Consider the following 20,621-nt stretch of genomic DNA (forward strand, 5'->3'; position numbering starts at 1 on the left):
AATACTATATGTTTATACGTCGTTATTCATACTCAGTTACCCACTTACTCGCTTTGGTGAGAAATGTTAAAAAAATCCGACACTGAATAATGTAAGAGGCCAGAGATCGTAATAAAACTGACAAGTTAAGCCCTTTTTGACGCTGGCTGCTAAACCAAACCTATATTGAACCATTTTGTCCATATTTAAGATTGTTTAATATAAAGATTTTTGCGTCGTTTCAATTTTCAAAGGGCTACACATAATTATTCCGTTTTGTAATTAAACTGAACTGCGGTATATAATACATCCACATTTTTATCTCCTGGCATATGCATTCAAAGTTACTGTTGCAAAAAATTGAATCGATTAATTATGATTATGTGATACAAAATATGAATAAATAAATAAATAAAAATTGACTGCGACGCAATTCTAACAAACATTTTTAAAGCAAAAAAAGTTTGAGGACCGCCGCCTTAATTCCTTTCAACCAGGTTATTTGGGCAAAAACTAAGAAACACAACACGCACGAACCTACAGCACCCAGTGTTGTAAACAGGTCATTTTGAAATCGACTTAGGTCCCAGTTAAGTCATTTTGAAATAACATTAGTAGTAGTCAGGTCATTTAAAAACAGTGACTTAAGTGTACTTAATTCAGGTCAAGGGCTTGAGTCATATACATCACTGACCGCACCTGTTATTTTACTAGCGATTTTCGTAATGGTTGGAGGTTGTAGCAAGACGTAGTAAGAATATCAAAGCCCATACAGAAGTAGAAAGCATATGAATATGTTAAATATGAATAAAGAGTTATTCGAAACGTTCCCAATGATACATTGCTCTGTATGGGCTTTGATATTCTTACTTTCTTTTCACTTAATAACTTTGGTGTTTGCTAGCAACGCAAAACTACGCTACTTCAAACCTGCATTAAAATCCCCTTAAACCATGCACCTAGAACTTAGAGCAGCAACTTTTAAACGTTAAAAATATAAAAAGAACCGCTTTTAAAAAAAGAAGAGGCTTCTTTTTGAAACGCCAAGAATGCAAACCTTATAATGACGCACGTTAAAATACCTGTGGGGTTAACCACCCGTATAATGCTTTCGCTTGGTATATCATTGCATGTTGTGAAGGGCGGTAAACTTGTCTAATCGATTTATGGGTTTGGTCGCATTTGTCTTTATTATAAGCTTAAATTGTGGTTGCAATGTTAAACAATGTTGACAAGCTTACGCACCACCGTTTTTTCTGGGCAAAGAGTTAAAAAACACACAATAGCGCCTTTTTATTTTTTTTCTGGTGTATACTTGATTCTAATGCAAATTTAAATGACAAATTTTACAATATTTGCAAGTATTAAAGGCTCATTCTAGATCACGTAAAATCGTATCTCAACTACATGAAAAACCTTGATTTTACGCATTTTTTCAATCATCATAGGAACGTGGTTAAATGCGATTTTAAAGCATTCCAGGAGATAACATGACTTTCGGCAAACAAGCCCTTAGCTTTACAGGACAACACCATAAGCTAATACCACGAAACACAAAATTTAACATCTCAATTAAATGTTGCTGAATACACTTTAGAATTGTCTTATTTTACAATCTGATACTTGACACTTTTTATATATTAGGAAACCATATTCCCAGCTGTCTCTATATAAAACCTTATACTTTTTTAGTGTTTTCTACACTCACCTATTTAGCATGTGATCGAAATGCACTTAAAATTAACCTTAACTAAAATAACTTAAAAAAAAACAATCCGCATCGTGTATGTACGGCTTGTACGCTTACAACCAACCAACAACAAGTAAGTACCTCATTTCACTATTCCTGCAATCTGAACATATTGCACCTTAAAAAACAATTTCAAATCGCCTTTTTTTGCAAACTTGCAACACAACAACTCTTCTATTCATCGGGGAACATCGGAGGGAGTCTTGTCCATAACTGCGGTTCAAGCGCTTCGTAATTACATCTTTGCACCTGACTTAATTGATGCTCTCAGGTTCCACGTTGAGTAAATTGTGGATTAAGTGCTTCGTTCCATCCGCCTTAACAATCGGGCGTCTGTTCTGTAGCATTCTGGCAACACGCCGCATTTTAAACTGCAAATTTTATCAAGATGTTCGCTGGCATTTTCCTACAAGTTTCTCAAAGAGTCCATTCTTACAAATACTGAGCATAATGGCTGGAGGTTGTTGTTAGACGTAGACGTAGAATGAAAAAAACATCTCATACAGAAGAAGTTAGCATTATCGGCCATTATCTTGTATTGGCATTAAAATTCCTTCTACTTTTAACTACAACCTCCAGCCATTATCTTAAGATTTATCCCAAACGTTCACAAAATTCTACAGTCTACTTAGTCATCCCACTTTAAAATCCAATTCGAAATGACAATTTTCACCGCTGCTTTTCATATTTATGCTCTTATATTCCATTATTGTGTCACAGTCAACGCCACAATGAAGGCATTATCGCGTCAGACAAACCGCCAAGCTTGAAATTCGATGAAGAATTTCTCATTTCTCGCCGCCTGAACGCAATTCAAGTCCGCTGTGGTCTCCATATGCGCAGATTTAACGCCATCTGCCGAAATCCCGGGGTGCCAGTGAAAAATCCACAGACATTAAGAGCTCTTTCCTCACCCCAGGAATCGCAGGCTCAATGCTCTATCTACGTCACAGTGCCACTTGTTGCGTCACACTGCACGATAACTCGCTTGGCACGTGTAAATGACGTCACACTTGGCATTGTGTCGAGACAGGCGGCGATAGTGTGTGTTTGCAAACCTTCCTCTTCTTGATAAGACACGTTCTTTTCAGCCTTTCTAAAAGGTTCTAATTCTGTTGTTGTCTGAAATGGCTTCTATGTTTGGAATATGACGGACTTGTTAGGCTGTTCTGTGCAATCTCGTGGGATTATGTAGTCGGTAAATATATTGCCTGGAGAAATGCTATTTCTGTGAAATCGCAAAATAAGCACGATACCACCCCCGTGTATTAAACTCCCCTTGCGGGCTGCAGCGCAAATATTAGTGCTCCTTGCTTGGCATTTGTTGTTTGTTTCTAGAGACTAATGATTCCTCATTTTGTGGCGAAACATATTCCTCGTAAAGAACTTATAAATGACTTTGATTAAGACAGAAAAGTGTTAAAGAATATTTGGTTCTATTTGAAGTAATTGTCATCATTTACGGGATTTTTGAGGGAGAATAAATATCTTGTTTTTACACATTTAGTTTGCCATTGTCCCTTTGTTTTTTTAGGCTTATTCATCTTTTCTTTGTTTTAGAAGTCTTTATCTGCTGCAGTTACGCAGACGGCTTGGTTTTAAGGGAGAAAGTAGCGGATCTAAACACCTTTAACACCAATTATAGCTATTTAATCAATAATTTGTGTGCTCTGAGATTTCGGTGTCATTCACTTTGAAGAAGGCGACTTGAATAGGTTGCAGAAACGTTGAAAAAATATAAAATTACTAGAGAGTTTTTTGATTAATGTTATGCCTGGCAACAACAGTTTATATATACTGCTATTGATTTGCCTTCACATTTAAACGCCACTCGATAAACTGTTAGAAAACCAATTATAATCAATATTCACAACAAAACACACAAAGCAATCAAAATTCCTAAGCACAGCCAATACTTGAGCAAAACCAGGGTTAATACTCAGGTACAAACACAAAAAAGAAACACAATAACTCCCAATCATTGCCACACAACCTTCGTTATTCTCCTACTTACAATCTACTGCATGCTTCTATCTCAACCAACAAGTTATTTGATATCTATCACGACTGCAGCATGTGGTTCTGCATTGGCCGACCTTATTCGGGTCCGTCGTGCATTTGTGGTCTGGGTCGTCTTGGGAGTCTAGCAATACACACATGAAAGCAACTGGCCCGCATTCATGGCCAATATGCAATAAGCCGGCTCCCTTCTGTACGCTATACAACCAAACCTTAACCCTACAACCTACAACCAAACCTTAACCCTACAACCTACAACCAAACCTTAACCCTTCAACCAATAAAAAATATCCCAAGGTCACTAAAAGTACTGTAAGGACACTAAACATGACCCTATTACGGCGCTGGTCTAGAATCCTGTCACATTTTCACCGGGGTTTCCATTTCTGACATTATTTTGGTTAGGGTGCGGGTTAGCATTTAGGTTTGGGTGGGTCAAGTATCATTATGATATATAATATCACATATTTATTTCTCACTTGTAATTTCAATTTGGGCAACTTGGTAAAAAAGTTGGTAGGATTCTAGACCAGCTCCCAAGTACTACTAATGTGACCTTAATAGCACTAAAATGAACCTAAAATCAGTAAAAAAACGCTTCACAAAATAACTGCCTGTTTTATCGTGGTATTTTTGTAAGTTACACAAAACAAAAACAATCTCTAAATGCATTTTCTATTAACTTTACATCCAAAATAAATACGATTGATTGATAATTATTTGACATTGAATTCGTTTCATTCGGTGAGAATAGAATAAATCTGTTGATTGAAGATGTTTTGAACCATCCAATGTCCCCTAAAATACAAGTGTATTCAGACTTAAAAAGGGAGCCAGGCACGTTTTAAAGTGGCCCTGGCCGTCTAAAGTGGTCTCTTGTGTATTAGACCACCCAAGCCGTGAGAACCTTTCATCTTAACAGGCCGCTCTTTGTGGCCGTTAAAGGCCGGCACCTTATAACTGGCCATGTTTTTGTTCCGTTTTATGGCCAATTTGCGTTGCTTTATCTAGAATAGAAAAACCCTCGTGAAAACTGTTTTCTCGCCGAGTTTTCACAGAATAATTGGTTCTCCAAAGAGACCAGTTTTCACACAACTCCTATAAACTAACTTTAAACTACGCTTTGTGCTTTTTTACCATTTGATCAGTGAACAAAGTCGTCATAAAACCGCTCAACTTCGTTATTTATCGCAAATTTCGAGCAACAAAAAAGACGGCTTAGTACGAATATCAAAGAGAAAATGTTTGCATTTTGTGAACGTTTCAATTAAATTTTAAGATAATGACTGGAGGTTGTAGTTAGACGTGGAATAAATATCAAAGCCCATTCTTATAGAGTTATTCAAAACGTTCGTATACTGCCTTCTTCTCAATGGGCTTTAATATTCATTCGTCGCCTAACTACAACCTCCAGTCATTATCTTAAAATTAATTAGAAACGTTCAAAGTGTTTTCCTACTTCTGTATGGGCTTTGATATTCGTACTACGTCCTACTAAAACCTTTTTTTTGCAAACCAAAATTATGCTTCAAAAATACGGCTGTTCTCTGAACCAGTAAACAAATTTCACAAAAACATGCTTCAATAGCGTGATTCATAGGAAGCGAAAATGCGCCAAATCCTCCTTGTTTATTGAAGTTCCGCTTCATGCATTCGTACAAAGGCCTTGTGTCCGTGCCAGGTTTAACCACAAGCAACCATAAGTCATGCTTAAACGCTCATGTTATTTTAAGGAGATACACCAGGACTAGAGATGTCCGATACTTGACATTTTCTTCCGATACCCGATATTTTAAAAAAAATATCGCGATCCGATCCCAAATGACGTCACTTCTATGACGAAACCAGCAAAATTGGTGAAATTGCGAAGTGCAATGGTAATGATTTTCAAGATATTAGGCCGAAATTTGCTTTTGCGCTAGGAAGCGCATTTATTTACTTTTTGAATTGTATCCTTTTCTTGGAAATTTGCATTTGAATGTAGAAAATTGTAGGTTTTATAGCAGAACATGGCTGGAATGCGATCAGCATCGATACGACCCTAGTACCGAACAAATTTGTGCATCTCTATTCAGGTTTTAAAGCTCAGATTCAAACTTTAGCCTATAACGGTCCCAAAAATGAGCTTTTCAATAATATCCGGCCACATAATCTGGCCATTCTCCACCCTCATTAGGTTTCCAGCCTTAATCCACCAGCACACGCCTTACATTACAACATGTCTGGCTCCACTCTTGTAAACAAGCTTTGAGTCGGCTCAACACAACCACAGCTTGTCCTATGGGAGGTTACACTGAAGCTATACACAGGGTTCTGCTCAGCACATATCAACGCCACCACTTCGACAAGGGATTTGCAATAAACCTATCGCTATCTGTTTGCCCAACGACCACGGGTTTGGAAATGAACGTTTGATGTCTGGCTACAAATTAAGTCTGAAACACGCTCCCTGTAAACTATATTTATATAGTTATAAGTTTTACAAAAAAATGTTCACAAAACTTGAAAATTTTATCAACATGGGTCTATGCGCAATCAGTGAAAAGAAGAATTCAAGAAACGTTTTCAAAGATTATGTCACAGAGTTACGACACGTCAAAATGTTACATCATAATGCTGCATCTAAACGTGATAAAGAAGTAAGCGTCGTAGTAGCAACCTCAAGAACACTTATACAAATGCTATATATTACAAATATGTTATGAATTCGCGCAAAGCGAAGAAACGCCTTTAAAAGTTGTCAGAACTTTAATTTTCGATGGTTCGGCAAGACACGACGTAAACGGCCCGACCTTGCCAGTTTTCCCCACCTAATTTAAATTTAAAGAACAAAGATGCTTTTTATTTGCTCTGCATCGATGCCACCCTACAGTCGGACGAGTAGCGATACTTACACTCGGCATAAGGTATCGGTTCCGATCCGATATTATCGGACACATTAACCGATATTAAGTGACTGTGGAATTCTTGGCGTCATAGTTGTTCTCATAGCCGAAAAGAAAACAGGTCAGAAAAAAAAAACTTTCCAATAATAACGTGTTTTATTCACGGTTGATGGATTAAAAGTTTAAAATCTATCAACCCAATAAGAAAAAAGCATTGCGTTCCATTAGAACAACAGGCATTATGACGTCATTATGTTTGTGGTTGGACGTAGAAGAAAGACAGGAGTAGGTGGAATTTGTGAAGATTTGTAGTAAACGTTTTAAAATTGTTATTTACCAAGTCATAACGTTTGTATAACGACCTTGAATAGATATTTAGTATAACGTTTTTCAATATCTTATTTTAGATTTTTTCAGAACTACATATGTTTCCCTAAAGGCACCCATTTATTGTTGCTAAACATTGCTCCCTTTGTTCCAGGACCCTCCACCAGCCGCATCCCATTGTTCCATCTTCTCCTCCCAACAACTCACCCTTAATTCTAGCTGTTTCGTGAAACTGAGCAAATGCGACGATCTTCTGAGTCCAACATCACTTCGGAAGCTCACCACTGATCCCACATCTTCCTTGCATCCCGGAGGAGAGGATCAACATCCGAAGGAAGAAGGTTTCGTCTTCAGTCAGCAAAGAATGAAGGAAGAACCATCACAGGATAAACAGGCAAGAGTTTAAGTTTAAATTAATAATACGTAACAATATACACGCATATGTGTGTGCATGTTTCATTGAATAGTGACAATATAGTTATATAACAGACATTGTGACGTAACCAGCAGATGTAGAACAATTGTAGAATGGCCACATTATGACGTAAAACTTTCCAAGTAGAATACACGCATTGTGACGTAAACAGCAGGTGTGGAACAAAGGAATTGTGACGTAAAGCGCAAATGTAGAATAGCGGCATTATGAAACTTATCTTTCATTCCCCTAAAAAAAAAGTTCCAAACTAAACCACAGACTTTATTTCAGCTCATCTTCCCCGCATCCGGATCATCGGGACAAAAATCATCTTTTCCGGAGGATCCCAGCGACCAGGAAAGCCGGGGAAGTCGGGACATCTTCACTCCCATCCAGGATCAACCTCTCCAGGAGAAATCACATATTCCCATCCAGGAGTCACTTCCTCTTCATCAGGAGGAATTACATCTTCCCATCAGAGATAAACCTCCTCTTTATCAGGAGGAATCGCATCTTCCCATCCTCATCCCTTGCGAGTCCCTCGACTCCGACTCGGACACGCAGGAGGAAATCATGACGTCACACTCTCGCGATGACGTCGCAATGACGTCACCCAACTGTGAGAAGATCGTTTGGGAGGATGTTAAGGAGGATGCAGGTATCTTTGAGGAGGACGCGCATTATGTCCACCTGGAGTTTTTGGAGGACATCCAGATCCCGCAAGTGATAAAAGATCAGAAGAAAGAGATAGAGGATTTCCTTAAGAAAATGTAAGATTTATTTCTTCGTGATAAACGTTTCTTAAATCTACGCACCGTGAAAACATGCATTTCGGTTGGAATTCATGAGTTTTTCTTTTGATTTGCGATCCGCACATAATGTTGACGTCATTTGGTATCGGATCGGATCGGCGATACTTGTGCAAAATATCGGGCACTGGTTTCCAAACATAAGTCAAGTATTTACTACTCTTGGATTTTGTTCGCGACGGTAAATTCGTATTATTTTATTAAACAAGTGGTTAGTTGCAGGATAGCTATCCACTGGCAAAACCATAATTATAGGTTAAAATGAACAAGTTTTGATGTTCATTTAAAACATTTTGGTTACAGTTCCCTTCATTATAAACTTCTTAACAAAACTTTGATTATTTATTTTATTTATTTTATTTTTTTAAAACTGGTTTTTGTATTTGTGGAAACGTAAGGGTATTATTTGTTGGAAAATTTTTTTTTAGAAAATACTGACAAACCTTTATTGACCAAAAATATACAACTTTTAAACTCAAATTAAATGCAACTGAGTAAATAAGCATCTAAAACCACCGCCCAACTTCTTACGTCATGAAATCTCCAGGTCCACTGTGACGTCACCCACAGAGACAATCGCAGATGACGTCACAAAGGCTGAGGAGCGTCGCGTGTTCGGCAGCGTTGAGATGTCGATGCTGGAGAAGTTCGCCGATCATCCTCGCTCCTTGCTCTTCATCTGCTCCAAACTCCTCTCACTCCGCTCCTACCCTCCTCCTCAACTCCTCTATGTCGTCATAAACAAACTCATCCTGGTGAGGAGCGGGAGGAAATGTTGCTCCTTTTGTTGATAGTTTGTTTGTTTGGCTGTTTTTTAACTTGGATTAACGACTGTAACAACGTTGGAGCATAATGGCTGGAGGCTGTAGTTTGACATCAAAGCCCATACAGAATTAGGCAGCAATTTGTGAACGTTTTGAATTAATTATAATAACGATCATTGTATTTATCGTAGGATGAATATTAAAGCCCATACAGAAGTAGGAAGCATTTTGAACGTTTAGAATAAGTCTTAAGATAATGGCTGGAGGTTGTAGTTAGACGTAGAATGAATATCAAAGCCCATACAGAAGTATAGGTAGGACGGTCAAAATAAAGATGTCCTATATTATTATTAAGGAGCCGATACCCGATGCCCAATGGTAGCATCGGTCCCGTTGCGATAACAACTCAATACAGGCAATCCCAGCCATGATTTGCGATTCAACATATCAATTTCTACCTTAAGAAAAAAATAAAAAAGTAGTTTAACAACTGGTGGTAACTAGACTTCTAAACGCTTAAGCAAACTTTGTGCTACAAACCTGGAAAAAATAAAATATTTAAATTACATCATTTTGCTTGTTTAAACACAGTAATGACGTCATTTAGTATCGTATCGGTTCGCGATACTTTTCGGTCGAAATATCGGGTATCGATTGGAATAAAAGGAATTCTTAAACATTTCTAGTTCAAAATGTTGCCTACTGCTGTATGGGCTTTGATATTATTCATGAACATGTTTAAACTGTAAACAGGTATTAAACAAAATCATTTCTTAAAATATTTTTAACAAACAATTTTGTGATTTTATGTTTTATACCTGTTTTTATAAACAGTTTGAATAGTATCTGGTGCGAAAGCAAGTATTTTCCTTTTACATTTTATTGTCTGCAGGAGATTTCTTACATTCGAAAGTGTATCAGCTTACGTCAAATCACATTCACTTAACGTTGTCAAAATAAACTTCTCTTTTTCCAGGAATCTTCGAATCAACTTGAGGCCGACAGCGCTTTCAAGTTCCTCGTCGCCACACTGGCCCTCCACCCCCCAAACTCGCCCCACATACGTCACGATGACGTATACAGTAAGGTATGCTGACGTCACCGCCCCTTTTGTTGAACGAATCTTGAAAATTGGTCTCGAGTTTCAAGTTGTTTGTTGTCGCAGTTTGTGAGGAATGTGTTGTTGCAGAGGTTCTCAACCGGGGTGGATTTTTTCTTAAGGGGGGATTTGACTAAAAAAACACATTTTGGGGGTAAAAAAAGTTTCACGGAACACCGGTTGAAAATCACATCTCTAATGTTATTTCCTCCTAAAATGGCACCTTAAAAGCGAAAAGGGGGTTATAGTAAACCCGCTATCGTATAATGACAAATTTATTGTTTTTCTTTGGGGAGAATTGAGTTTAGAATAGCTGTTAAAGGGTCCATGGGATAAAAAAAAAGAAAACCACTGTGCGATTGAGTGAGTCTGTATTCCGCGAGATGAAAAGGGTTTTGAGTTGCTTCTAAAACAACACGCAGCCACTTCGCGAAGTTTCTGTTGACTTTGACCAAAGCAACGTGATATCTCACTAAAGCTGTCTGCGCCTTTTGTGAGACTTATGGCTGAAAAATATCCGTTCCTGTTTGAAAGCACTTCAACAAACGCAATTAAAAGTTAATTTTCGTGCCACTATGCAAGGCATTGATTTCTGCGATCCAAATAAACTGTAACTGAACTCTTAAGAATAGGCAAGAGCTTGCTTACAATTCTAATTAAAAATTAGCCTCCTTGAAAACAACTTACAGTTGAACTTAATCTGTACGTTGTATAAAGCGAAAACCTTTTCCACAAGAATACTACACATCAGCTTCACTACGGTCGGCAGTAACAAAACAACCTGTGCGTTCCATGTAGCTCCGTAAACAAAGTTTTTTAAACTTGGTCAAATTTTCGCGCTCAATTTGTCCTGTTGTTTCTATAAACCGCCTTATTTAAATTAAAAAAATTGTCAACTTAGATGTTGAAAAAATATTATATGGCTCTCGTGAAATACAAAATACAAGATTCCCGGCCCTTGTTATAAACAATTAAAAAATATATGCTTTGGTTATGAAGCAGGCCTGGCGCCCTGTTCAATTTATGATTTTTTCCAAACTATAACTAGATGTTCAAAAGGTATTATATGGCTCTCGTGGAAATACAACAAAAAATATTCGGGTTTCATGGCTCCCTTAGCTAAAAAGTTGCGATCCCTGTCCTAACTATGAATAATCGCATCCCTTGAGGTGTAGATACAAATCTTCTGCTAAAACAAACAGTCATTTGCGTCAACTCACAAGTACCTTTGACTTTCCACTTTCAACTTGTTACGTCACCAGGCGATAGGGATGACGTCATCACACCAATCGACCTTCCTTACGGCGGCTGGAGCGAAACGTCATGAGCCGAACCTAATATGGAATCAGTTCAAGAAAGAATCCAATGAGTGGAGCTTACTATCCACGGTGCTTTCGTGAGTACTTTTATAAATAGTTTTTAAGAAAAGAAGTTCTCTTTCGCAATTTATACAAATGTTTTTATTCCCGTCTGTGTCAATTTAATTTGTTTTAATTTGAGAGGTTCTCTTTCGTGAGTCGTATTATAAATAGTTCATTAAATTCGTGCATTTTTCGTTTTTTTGCATTTTTTTTCATAATTCGATCAATACCTGACACAAATGTAGACATGTTGTGTGTATGACAATATTTCGGTGCCATTGACCAACTTTTGCTTTTGATAGCAATTCACCAGTATGGGAATAATATTAAACAGTGATTTTCAATCGTTGTTCCGCAAGACACTTTAGTTCTGTGAAAGATCTTTAGATCTTCCGCAAGGAATTTATTATTTTGATGTTCCATGCAACACCGGGTGAAAATTTGCTGGTTTAACACACTAGGGGTGAGCTGCTGACGTGTTATGAAAGCCATCGGCAGTTTTATACCGTGTCGACCGTCCGCTTATAAATAGATTACATTATATTTTTCTTCACAGAGGAGCGTGCGACTGTAGCGCCCCCCAGCGGCAATACCGCACATTCAATCTCCTTTCTTTCCTCACCATTGTTCTGGAACAAAACGACCGATTGTTACGTCACACTTTCTGGCCGAGAAGCAGCAAATGTGCGCTCAACAGCGCCACCAAGCGACTTTTCAAACATTATCGCAATATGGTGGAAAAAGTTGCCGCTATGACGTCACAGCAGGTAATTGTAAAAGTGTTCTAACCATATGTAATTTACTTTTGTAATAATTCAAAATTCGGTTAATGCGTTTTTTACACCGGATTAAAAAATGAGATTTTTTTTAAATACTGATTTTTTAATACCATGAACTAAAATGAACTAAAAAATAAATTGAGTGAAAAAATTTTGAAATTAGGAAGTTTTGTGGGTTCAATTGTTTGATTTTCTTAATACCGAAGTTATTTTTCATAAACGATGACAGGATTTACAAACATAACCTTTTCCAAATGCATTAAAATTGTATCTATTTGAGGTATTTGATCTTAAAAAATTCAATTTTTGTAAACTACTTGTTTTCAGAGCAATTCTGAAAGCGACGAAGAATTTTTAGAGGAAGAAATATTGGACGAAAGTTCTTTGGGGGAAAACCCGGACAAAGGTAAGTGAATATATTAGGTTTCACTTGTTACTCGATGAAATCGGTTTGTCAAATATTTTGTGAAACGTTCAAGAAAGCATTTGAGTATTATATGATTCACAAATAAAATACGTTTTATGCATTGAGTAAAACATCGTTTTCGTCGGACTTAATCAGAATAAAAAAAACATTTTTTTCACGTTTTTTGCCAAAAATGTTAGGTTTAGGCATAGACCTTCAAAAAACAATTAAAATTCTTCAGAACGATGCAAAATAAATGACGATCTGATTAAAGTGACATTTAACGAGCATTACTTGTGAGAATAATATTGTAAAACACGAGTTTTAAAATACTTAAATCTAATCAAAATTAATTGCAAAGAAGTGGCAAATAAAAAAAATTGATTTTTATATCTTTCCATGACCAATTTTTATCACCATATCTCACTTTATTACTGCCTTTTGTTGCAGATGACAATTCAAGCGAAAATCTATTATCATGCGATGACGTCACCCGAGAAGTGACGTCATGCTTCACGAGGATCGTGGTTGCCATGGCGACAATAAACTGTAAGCTATCCAGTTGTCATTAAAAAGCGTCTCACAGAGCGATCATCAAATTACTGTTTTTGATATCGGCATTTTGATAGTTTGAATTCTTGTTCGTTTTGAAATTAACTAATAGTTTATAGGGTTGCTTGCTCCATAATTTATAACTGGGTATTACCTTATATTTTTATAAAGTATTTGACCATGGTTTTAAGATGCTATCTTTGAACTATAAATGGCAAAACCAATTTGACATTACATTTGTTTAAAATTTTAAGTTCATTTAAATCGAACATATCAGGCCAATACAGTATTTATGAACTGCAAAATCATATCTAAAATTAAAAAAAGCGAAATTAAAAGGTTTAAAAATTTAAAACTACACAGTGCGGTATTCCCCCGTTATGATACTCGATATATTGACCAGGTTCAGGTTCAAGTGACGTCACTGTGATGGGATTGGTCGAGGCGTTTCGTGACGCGGACCACGTGACTCTACGTCGTCTTTTTGTCGGTTTTCCGAATTTTCTCACGATCCGAGTCGCTAGCGCCCTCTTGCGGAATACGTGCAAGTCGGATTTGGTGCGAGCGGACATCAGGGGTTAGTATCCGGTGAATCTATCTCAATAATGGCAAAAAATCGATTTTTTCTGTGTAGTGGACTACAGGGTAAAGTAGGACGTTATGCGAATCTATCCAAACAGTTACACACCAGGGGTCAGTAGCGGGTGGATTGTACAGTGTGAATGAAGCGTAATAATTGCTAAAAAACAGTTTATTTTTCTGTGTAAAACATTCTAATTATTTTTTTGCTTTTTTAAAGATTGTTTTTAACTTTATAAAAAATATTATTACATTCTCTAAAGTTTGATTACGACTGACTTCTGTCAAAAATTACCTAGACACGCCAGAAAATGGTTAAAAAAATGATTTTTTAGCTTGATTGAATGCAAACTTGTATTATCTTCACTTAATGATAAGTTTTTTAGTTAAAAAAAACTCTTCATTTTTATGCAAATCACTGTAAAATTTTGTTCGGCAGGCGAAACTTCGCTTCATGTGATTGTGAACGGCTACTTCCGTCTTTTACCAATCGCACCAGACTCCATCGCAAAAGATTGGTCTCCCAACATGTAAGTTTCTTAATGATACAATTAAAATTTCGAAAAAAACATGAAAAAAAAAATACCGTTACAAAACGGTTTGTTGTTCTTCAATATAAAAAGCGGGGCCCAAATTTATAGAAAAGGCCTAAGTTTTTTAATTTTTTTACGGATTTTGTTAAAATTCGAACTGTTCATTTTTATGTTCATTAACATTTAAAAGCACAATTTGCGTATTGTATCTGTACAGTAACTCTTTGCATAAATGCTACTTAAAAAAATTTCAATTTACAGGGTAGAAAGGTCACCAGACAATACCAATCCGGACCAGCAGGGTGGCTCATCTGACAAAGAAAATAGCAAAGAGGTAAATATCACACAAAACTTTCATAAAACATGCTTCAAAACCTTATTAATCAAAATCGACGAAGCGCTCGACCTGATTACTTAAAACCAGAAGGTAGAGCTAAGAATAGCAAATTTGTAAGCTACTAGAGCTACTGTTGATCGCAATATCAGAAAAATACTTGTGTATGTGGATGGTTGAGAGTAAAATAAATAACAGAAAACAAATTGAAAGACAATAAAACAACTTTCTGATCGTAGATCCCGATTGAGCTTTCTCTGAATCTCTCACTTTATTTAACGCTGTGTATCACTTTTTGCTAGCTTCTCGTAGATTTTGATGTAAATTCTTCCCCCGTTTAGACCATTGAGTTATTATGTACTGTTCTGCTACATCTAAACCGTTAGTTACTCTTTGTAAGGTTTTTGACTGATTTCCAAATTCGGATTCCCACAAATATTAAGAAGCAGTTAACAAATGCTGCAGCATTTTTTATGGGATTACAGGAGTTCAGCAGAAAGCTTTCCAGCATGGTTTATTGGTTTAACCAGGGTTCTGCAGGAATTTTTTCTGTGAACCCTTGATTTCCCTTAAAGCGGTGGTCGGCAACTTTTTTCGTCGCGTAAAACAAAGTGGGTCATTAAAAATCTGTGGTGGGTCACTTTGTGACCCGCGGGACAGTGGTTCGCCATCCCTGTACTAGAGCTACTATTGATATTACTGAGACTCAACATTATAATTTATGAAAATTCAGAAAATACAAGAATACAAGGATCGTAGGATTATTGCTTTTATTTAATGGTCGGCAAACTGTGGGCCGCGAGTTATTTTCTTATTTCTACCGTTACGTCGTTGTGGGTCGCAGGATAGCCGTAAAAAGTACCAAAAAAATGTAGAAAAGTTTCGCAACCAAATGACATTTTAGGCCTCTGTAAATTCTTTGTTTGTTGTTAAGACAACCCACTGTTTTTCGAAGGTCGCTGGTTCGAATCCCACCTTACCCTTAACCCTATTAATCCTCCCTTTCCACGCAGTCTCCCTCCTCTCATCCGACTTCCGTCTCCAAACTCACAAATTCAAACGTAAACAAACGCAACGCAAAAGGGGAAACCCCGCTTCACCGGGCCTGCATGTTGGGGCAACCTGGACGTGTGGCCCAACTCCTGGGGGTGCCTGGGGTGGAACCAAACGTTCCCGACCACGCCGGATGGACTCCCCTGCATGAGGCCTGTAACCACGGCCACTTGGAGTGCGCGAGAGCGCTTTTGAAGCTCCCTCTAGCAGCTAAAGCGACACCTGGTGGCGATAAAGGTTTGTTGTTTGTTATTTTAATTTTATACTTTTAGATTGGCGTGACGTCATAACCATTGCGTAATGTATGGCGCGTCCTGTGAGTAAGTGTGACGTCATTTTGCAATGTTTTGCAAGAAAAAAAAGGGGGAAAGAAAAAGACAGAAAATAAAAAATAAAACTTATCTTATTATTCAACTTGGGTATATTTCCTTTATTACTTTTCTAACTTTGTGGTGTAACTTTTTTTCTTCCTTTTATCAGTTAAATATTCAAGAAAGGCGCTGTGCTTTTAGTTCCTTATTGATGTGTTTTTACCGTTAAGCTTGTGCCCGTGGATCATCTGGCAGTCATTCGCTCGCCTTGTTCTTCTAATTTTAACGTTAACCTGGACATAAACTTACCTATATACCTGTATACAACACGTTTCGACATTTCAAGGAGTTTATTTAAATATGGATCAGTAGCTTAACACATTAACCGAAAAGTTCTAAAATCAATACTTATCATGGCCACCTAGCGGTCTTTTTAATGCACATTTATCCACCGGTAGATGTCGCCATAACCACCCACTTGTACTTCCCAAGGTACTTCCCCCATGGCAGCACCTGAGGGTTCACCACAGGCTGAGGGGGCAAACACCCCCACACTGGCCATCGATCTGCTCGCCTGCCCAGAAGAGGGCACCACAGCGCTACACGACGCCCTCAACAATGGCCACATAGAAATCGCACGATTGCTGATGGAGAAGGGAGGCGTGGAACTCCTTTATGTCGTGGACACACAGGTTTGTGACGTCATTTGCTTGAACACGTATGGGTTGTTGAGTGTTTTTTTTACTCTCACATGCGACCTTGAATTTCTTGATAAATTCTTGCTATAACGTTATTGTAGCTGCACAAATTTAATTTGCTTCTTAAACACCTCGGGCTCCACCTTTGATAGATGATGTTCGATGTTCGGCCATATTTCACTCACATTTACCGATGAAGATACAAGTTCGTATCGAAACGTCCTAATCAAGACGATGTTAACCTACTCGACCTTTTTGGCTTTGCAATTCATATTCAAGCTTTTATAGATCCGTGCACAGTGCAGTGGTACATTTTATGTTTTTATTGTTTCACTAAAACACTCGTATCATTGCAGGGTAAAACACCACTTGAGGTTTGTGTCACCGATGAGGTTCGATCCCTGGTCCTTGAGATCGCGTGCCACATCGCAGCTCTCCACTTCAAACCAACAAACGTGATGGAAACTGATGAAGTAGAAGGGGAAGTATTTCTGCAACCGATCAGCGCAAAAGAGTACAATAAGGTAAGGGTTGGTTGAGAAAAATATACAGAAAAAAGAATTAAAAAAGGAGGTGGCTAGTTGTGGTAACGCATAACATGTCTAATAAATACCAATATTTATCTTACCGCAACGTTAAAAAGGGTTTGAAAAGGGATTTTTGCGTAACTGAAGACTGACTTAAAGGTATGCTTAAAAACGTGAAAGTTAGCCGGAACTGTCATGGACGGCGATCCGGTAATATATTTTATGTTGGCACGCGTTATTTTTTTACCAAGTCATGTCCCTTTTTTGCCAGGCTATCCTGCAAACTACTTTAATGTGTTTGAACTAATATTTTAGTTACATATTTGTGCATTACATCGAGCGATAAGTCAGGTTTAAGGCACTAGTTTTAGACACCCTGTGATGACGTAACTTTGTAACGTGATCTCTTAAAACTTGCAAAGATGTACACTGGGGCATTTCTTCCTCAAGCAGAAATTTCGTGATTTTCAAAGAGGAATGTTTAATGCTTTATGTTTAAGGGTGTCCAAGTTTTATATACTGATAGTCATCGGTTAACTTAACAGTTTAAAAATGTGGTGAAATTATAATTTTAAGTCTATTTTTGAACAGAATAAACAGCAAAATAATTCCGTTTCGTTGAAGTGACTTTGAAAAAAGCGATTTCCCTTAATCCAGGGGTCACTCTCTTAGGGGTCTTGGGCGGCTTTTAAGGGGTTTTTGAAGGCCTAATTGAAAGTTTGGTGTGTGATTTCTAAAATGGATTACATTTCTCAAAACTAAACAGTACTTCCTCCTAAAATATATTTAGACTTAATTTTAGTTTTCATTAGTTTGAGTAAAACAGCAGGTTTCTTAGATCTGCTTGTTTATGACGTCAATTTATTACGTCATCCTTAAAATTCCTTGCCGATCCTGATCCACGTGTTTATTTAGGAGTTTGTGTTGAAATAGTTGAATACCTCTGCTATGCTCGAACACACTTTGTTACATCTTTGCTTTAGTTTAAAATAATGATTTTTATGTTTTATAACGCAATTGTTTATGACGTAGTTTCTTCCTCCCCCTTCGTTGATGACGTCACCAGCATGGACGAGCACGTGTTTCGCGTGGATCGCATTGTTACGTCATCTACTCATCGCCTTCGTCACAGAGAATCGTTTGTTGGACATTATGACGCACATAACCGCCAAAGGTTGCCAGGACAACACGGTTTTCGAACAATTAAAGCAGTGTGACGTCACAGAAGGTTCATTGTTACGAACACAAAGCGACCTTTCTTACGTCACAAAGTGGCGTCAGGTCGAGGAGTGGTTTTTGCGTCACGCTCGAATGGTCACGGGTAGAGAGGGTTTTCAGTTGGATGAAGATTTCGAATTGTTCGTTTCGTCAGAAATTGAAGATTTTGTTCGTTTGTTGAACGATTAAAACAAAACATTTATTTTGCTTAAGAACAGTCTTGTAAACAAGTCATTTTCAAGTGACTTAAAAAGTTACCATCAAGTTATTTGAAACATGAACGTCCAAGTCAAGTCTATTTAGTAAAAGACAAGCCAAGTAATTTAAAAACAGTGACTTAAGTGCACTTAATTAAGTTATTGACTTAAATTATTACAACGCTGGACTACGGTAACCCTACAAACAGCAACAGTGTAGTCCGTCTGCTCCAATTTTCACCTTATTATAAACCAGGATGGTGGGAAAAAATCACATTGGTTAATAGAGAGAATGAATTTCGCTTATCACGATGCTTAATCTCTAAATTAAAATATACTTTTTCAGTTCTTAACAATTTAATACTGCTTTGTTGTAAGGTAAACTTCAAATCGGATAGTTAGACATTATATAATAACCTGTTATTCGTATCATTTCACATGGCCAATCGTTTAATTATTGTGATACTTAATTTGGCAAGGGCTTTGTTTGTTTTTCTTATACGTCATTCTAAAAACGTTTTCTTTTGATGTATATGACGATTTTTTATTTTATTTTTTAATGGTTTACGTTTGTTGCTGATTTCTCGAGTTCTGTTGTTTTATTGACATAAACTGTGAACCTATGCAAGCGTCTTGTTTTCACTAACTGTTATAAACAAGTCATTTGTAAAAACACGTTTTAACATATTTTAGAAAACTTTGTTTTCAGAAAACCAAATTTTAAAATAGTTCGACAATATTAACCTAACAATGAAAACAGGGTAATTGAGCTAAAAGTCACGTCAAGATCCTTGCAACAGGTCTGACAAAATAGTTTTTTTACTATATACCGGTATATCTAACCTTATACTAAATATTACACAAGATACTATCTTTTCTAAAATGTTATGTACCTTGACTTTAACCAACTAAATAATTTATGGACGCGTTGCGTTAGACAAGCTTACCGGTTGATGCTGCAAAAGTTGTTAAAACTTAAAATTGTATGAAAAACGCCAAAACAGGAAAATGTAGATAACTTCTGCGTTTGGGAAAATAAAGGATTTATTGTAGCGTCCGCTAGATGGCGGTAAATAGCTTCATTAATTAAACTTAAAGAAGTTCTAGTTGGGTCAACAACTGGTTTAAACCATTTTTAATCGCGTAATCATTACTAACATCATAGAAAATAGCTCCTCCTAGAATCCTAGTGGATGTTGCCAGTGCCTGATAAAAGGTTTAAAAATAGAAACATAACAGTTTAGATTAAAAAATTAGACTAAAATCTCTTCCTGGTGTAAAACAACTTAAGGTTGGATTGATATATGCATAAAAATAAATCAAAAAATAATAAAATAATTACTCCAGGGTGTCCCCTGCGTTATAAATATATACCTAATTCACTATTGAAAAAAGTTTATAAAATGGTTCATCCCTGAAAAACAAATTGCTATATATATTAAGTCAAAAATATGTTTTATCTAGTTTTTATATTAAATTTGTTTACTTGTATGTAAATGCATTTTTTTCGTTCCAAAATAGACCAAACTGCCGGTAAAAAGCAAATGATTATTTCTACTCAAGCTTTAAACTCAACAAATACTTACATGCTTCCCTAGCTTGTCATACTATAGGCAAAAATTAACCAATAATCTTATTGGTGGCCATTTTACAGTTAAACGTAAATAATATTTATTGCTAAATGTGTTTTAATTTGGCCAACCGGAAAAATTCCCCATTTTATTCAAAAAATTAACAGCGCCCCAAGTGTTCGTCCTCTGACGTCACATTTTGCGAAATTTAAAACGCGTTTGATTTTGTTTTTATTTGATTCTTTTGTGTTTTAAAAGAACTTTCAAGTAGTTTAATTTGTTCTTAATGAATCATTCTAGGCGAAAATAAACGCCAAGCTACTATATTCATTCTATCAAGCAGAAAACACAGTAAGCTTTCTGTATATTTTGTCTAGTAAAGTAAATTATTTCGTTTAAAAGCGCAATTATTGCAAGTTTGAAGTTTTATGTTTTTTACCCTTAAAACATTGTTA

At 36.8% G+C, this 20,621-nt stretch overlaps 1 protein-coding gene across 1 annotated transcript in view; it reads left to right on the top strand.

Moving 5' to 3' along the window:
* Positions 1-19,217, top strand: part of LOC146141262 (uncharacterized) — a 76,254-nt gene extending 57,037 nt beyond the window's left edge. Inside the window, exons 7-21 of the mRNA XM_083392239.1 lie at positions 7,115-7,354; positions 7,667-8,145; positions 8,732-8,939; positions 9,925-10,035; positions 11,310-11,443; positions 11,965-12,175; positions 12,515-12,593; positions 13,044-13,142; positions 13,549-13,722; positions 14,164-14,254; positions 14,519-14,591; positions 15,605-15,881; positions 16,448-16,647; positions 17,010-17,177; positions 18,213-19,217. Coding sequence (XP_083248365.1) covers positions 7,115-7,354; positions 7,667-8,145; positions 8,732-8,939; positions 9,925-10,035; positions 11,310-11,443; positions 11,965-12,175; positions 12,515-12,593; positions 13,044-13,142; positions 13,549-13,722; positions 14,164-14,254; positions 14,519-14,591; positions 15,605-15,881; positions 16,448-16,647; positions 17,010-17,177; positions 18,213-18,587 — 2,919 coding nt within the window. The 3' untranslated portion in view covers positions 18,588-19,217. The remainder of the gene's footprint in view (positions 1-7,114; positions 7,355-7,666; positions 8,146-8,731; positions 8,940-9,924; positions 10,036-11,309; positions 11,444-11,964; positions 12,176-12,514; positions 12,594-13,043; positions 13,143-13,548; positions 13,723-14,163; positions 14,255-14,518; positions 14,592-15,604; positions 15,882-16,447; positions 16,648-17,009; positions 17,178-18,212) is intronic.
* The last annotated feature ends 1,404 nt before the right edge of the window (positions 19,218-20,621 follow it).

The sequence above is a fragment of the Ascidiella aspersa genome, chromosome 6 (genome assembly GCF_963924565.1).
Source record: "Ascidiella aspersa chromosome 6, kaAscAspe10.2, whole genome shotgun sequence".
Taxonomy (NCBI): domain Eukaryota; kingdom Metazoa; phylum Chordata; class Ascidiacea; order Phlebobranchia; family Ascidiidae; genus Ascidiella; species Ascidiella aspersa.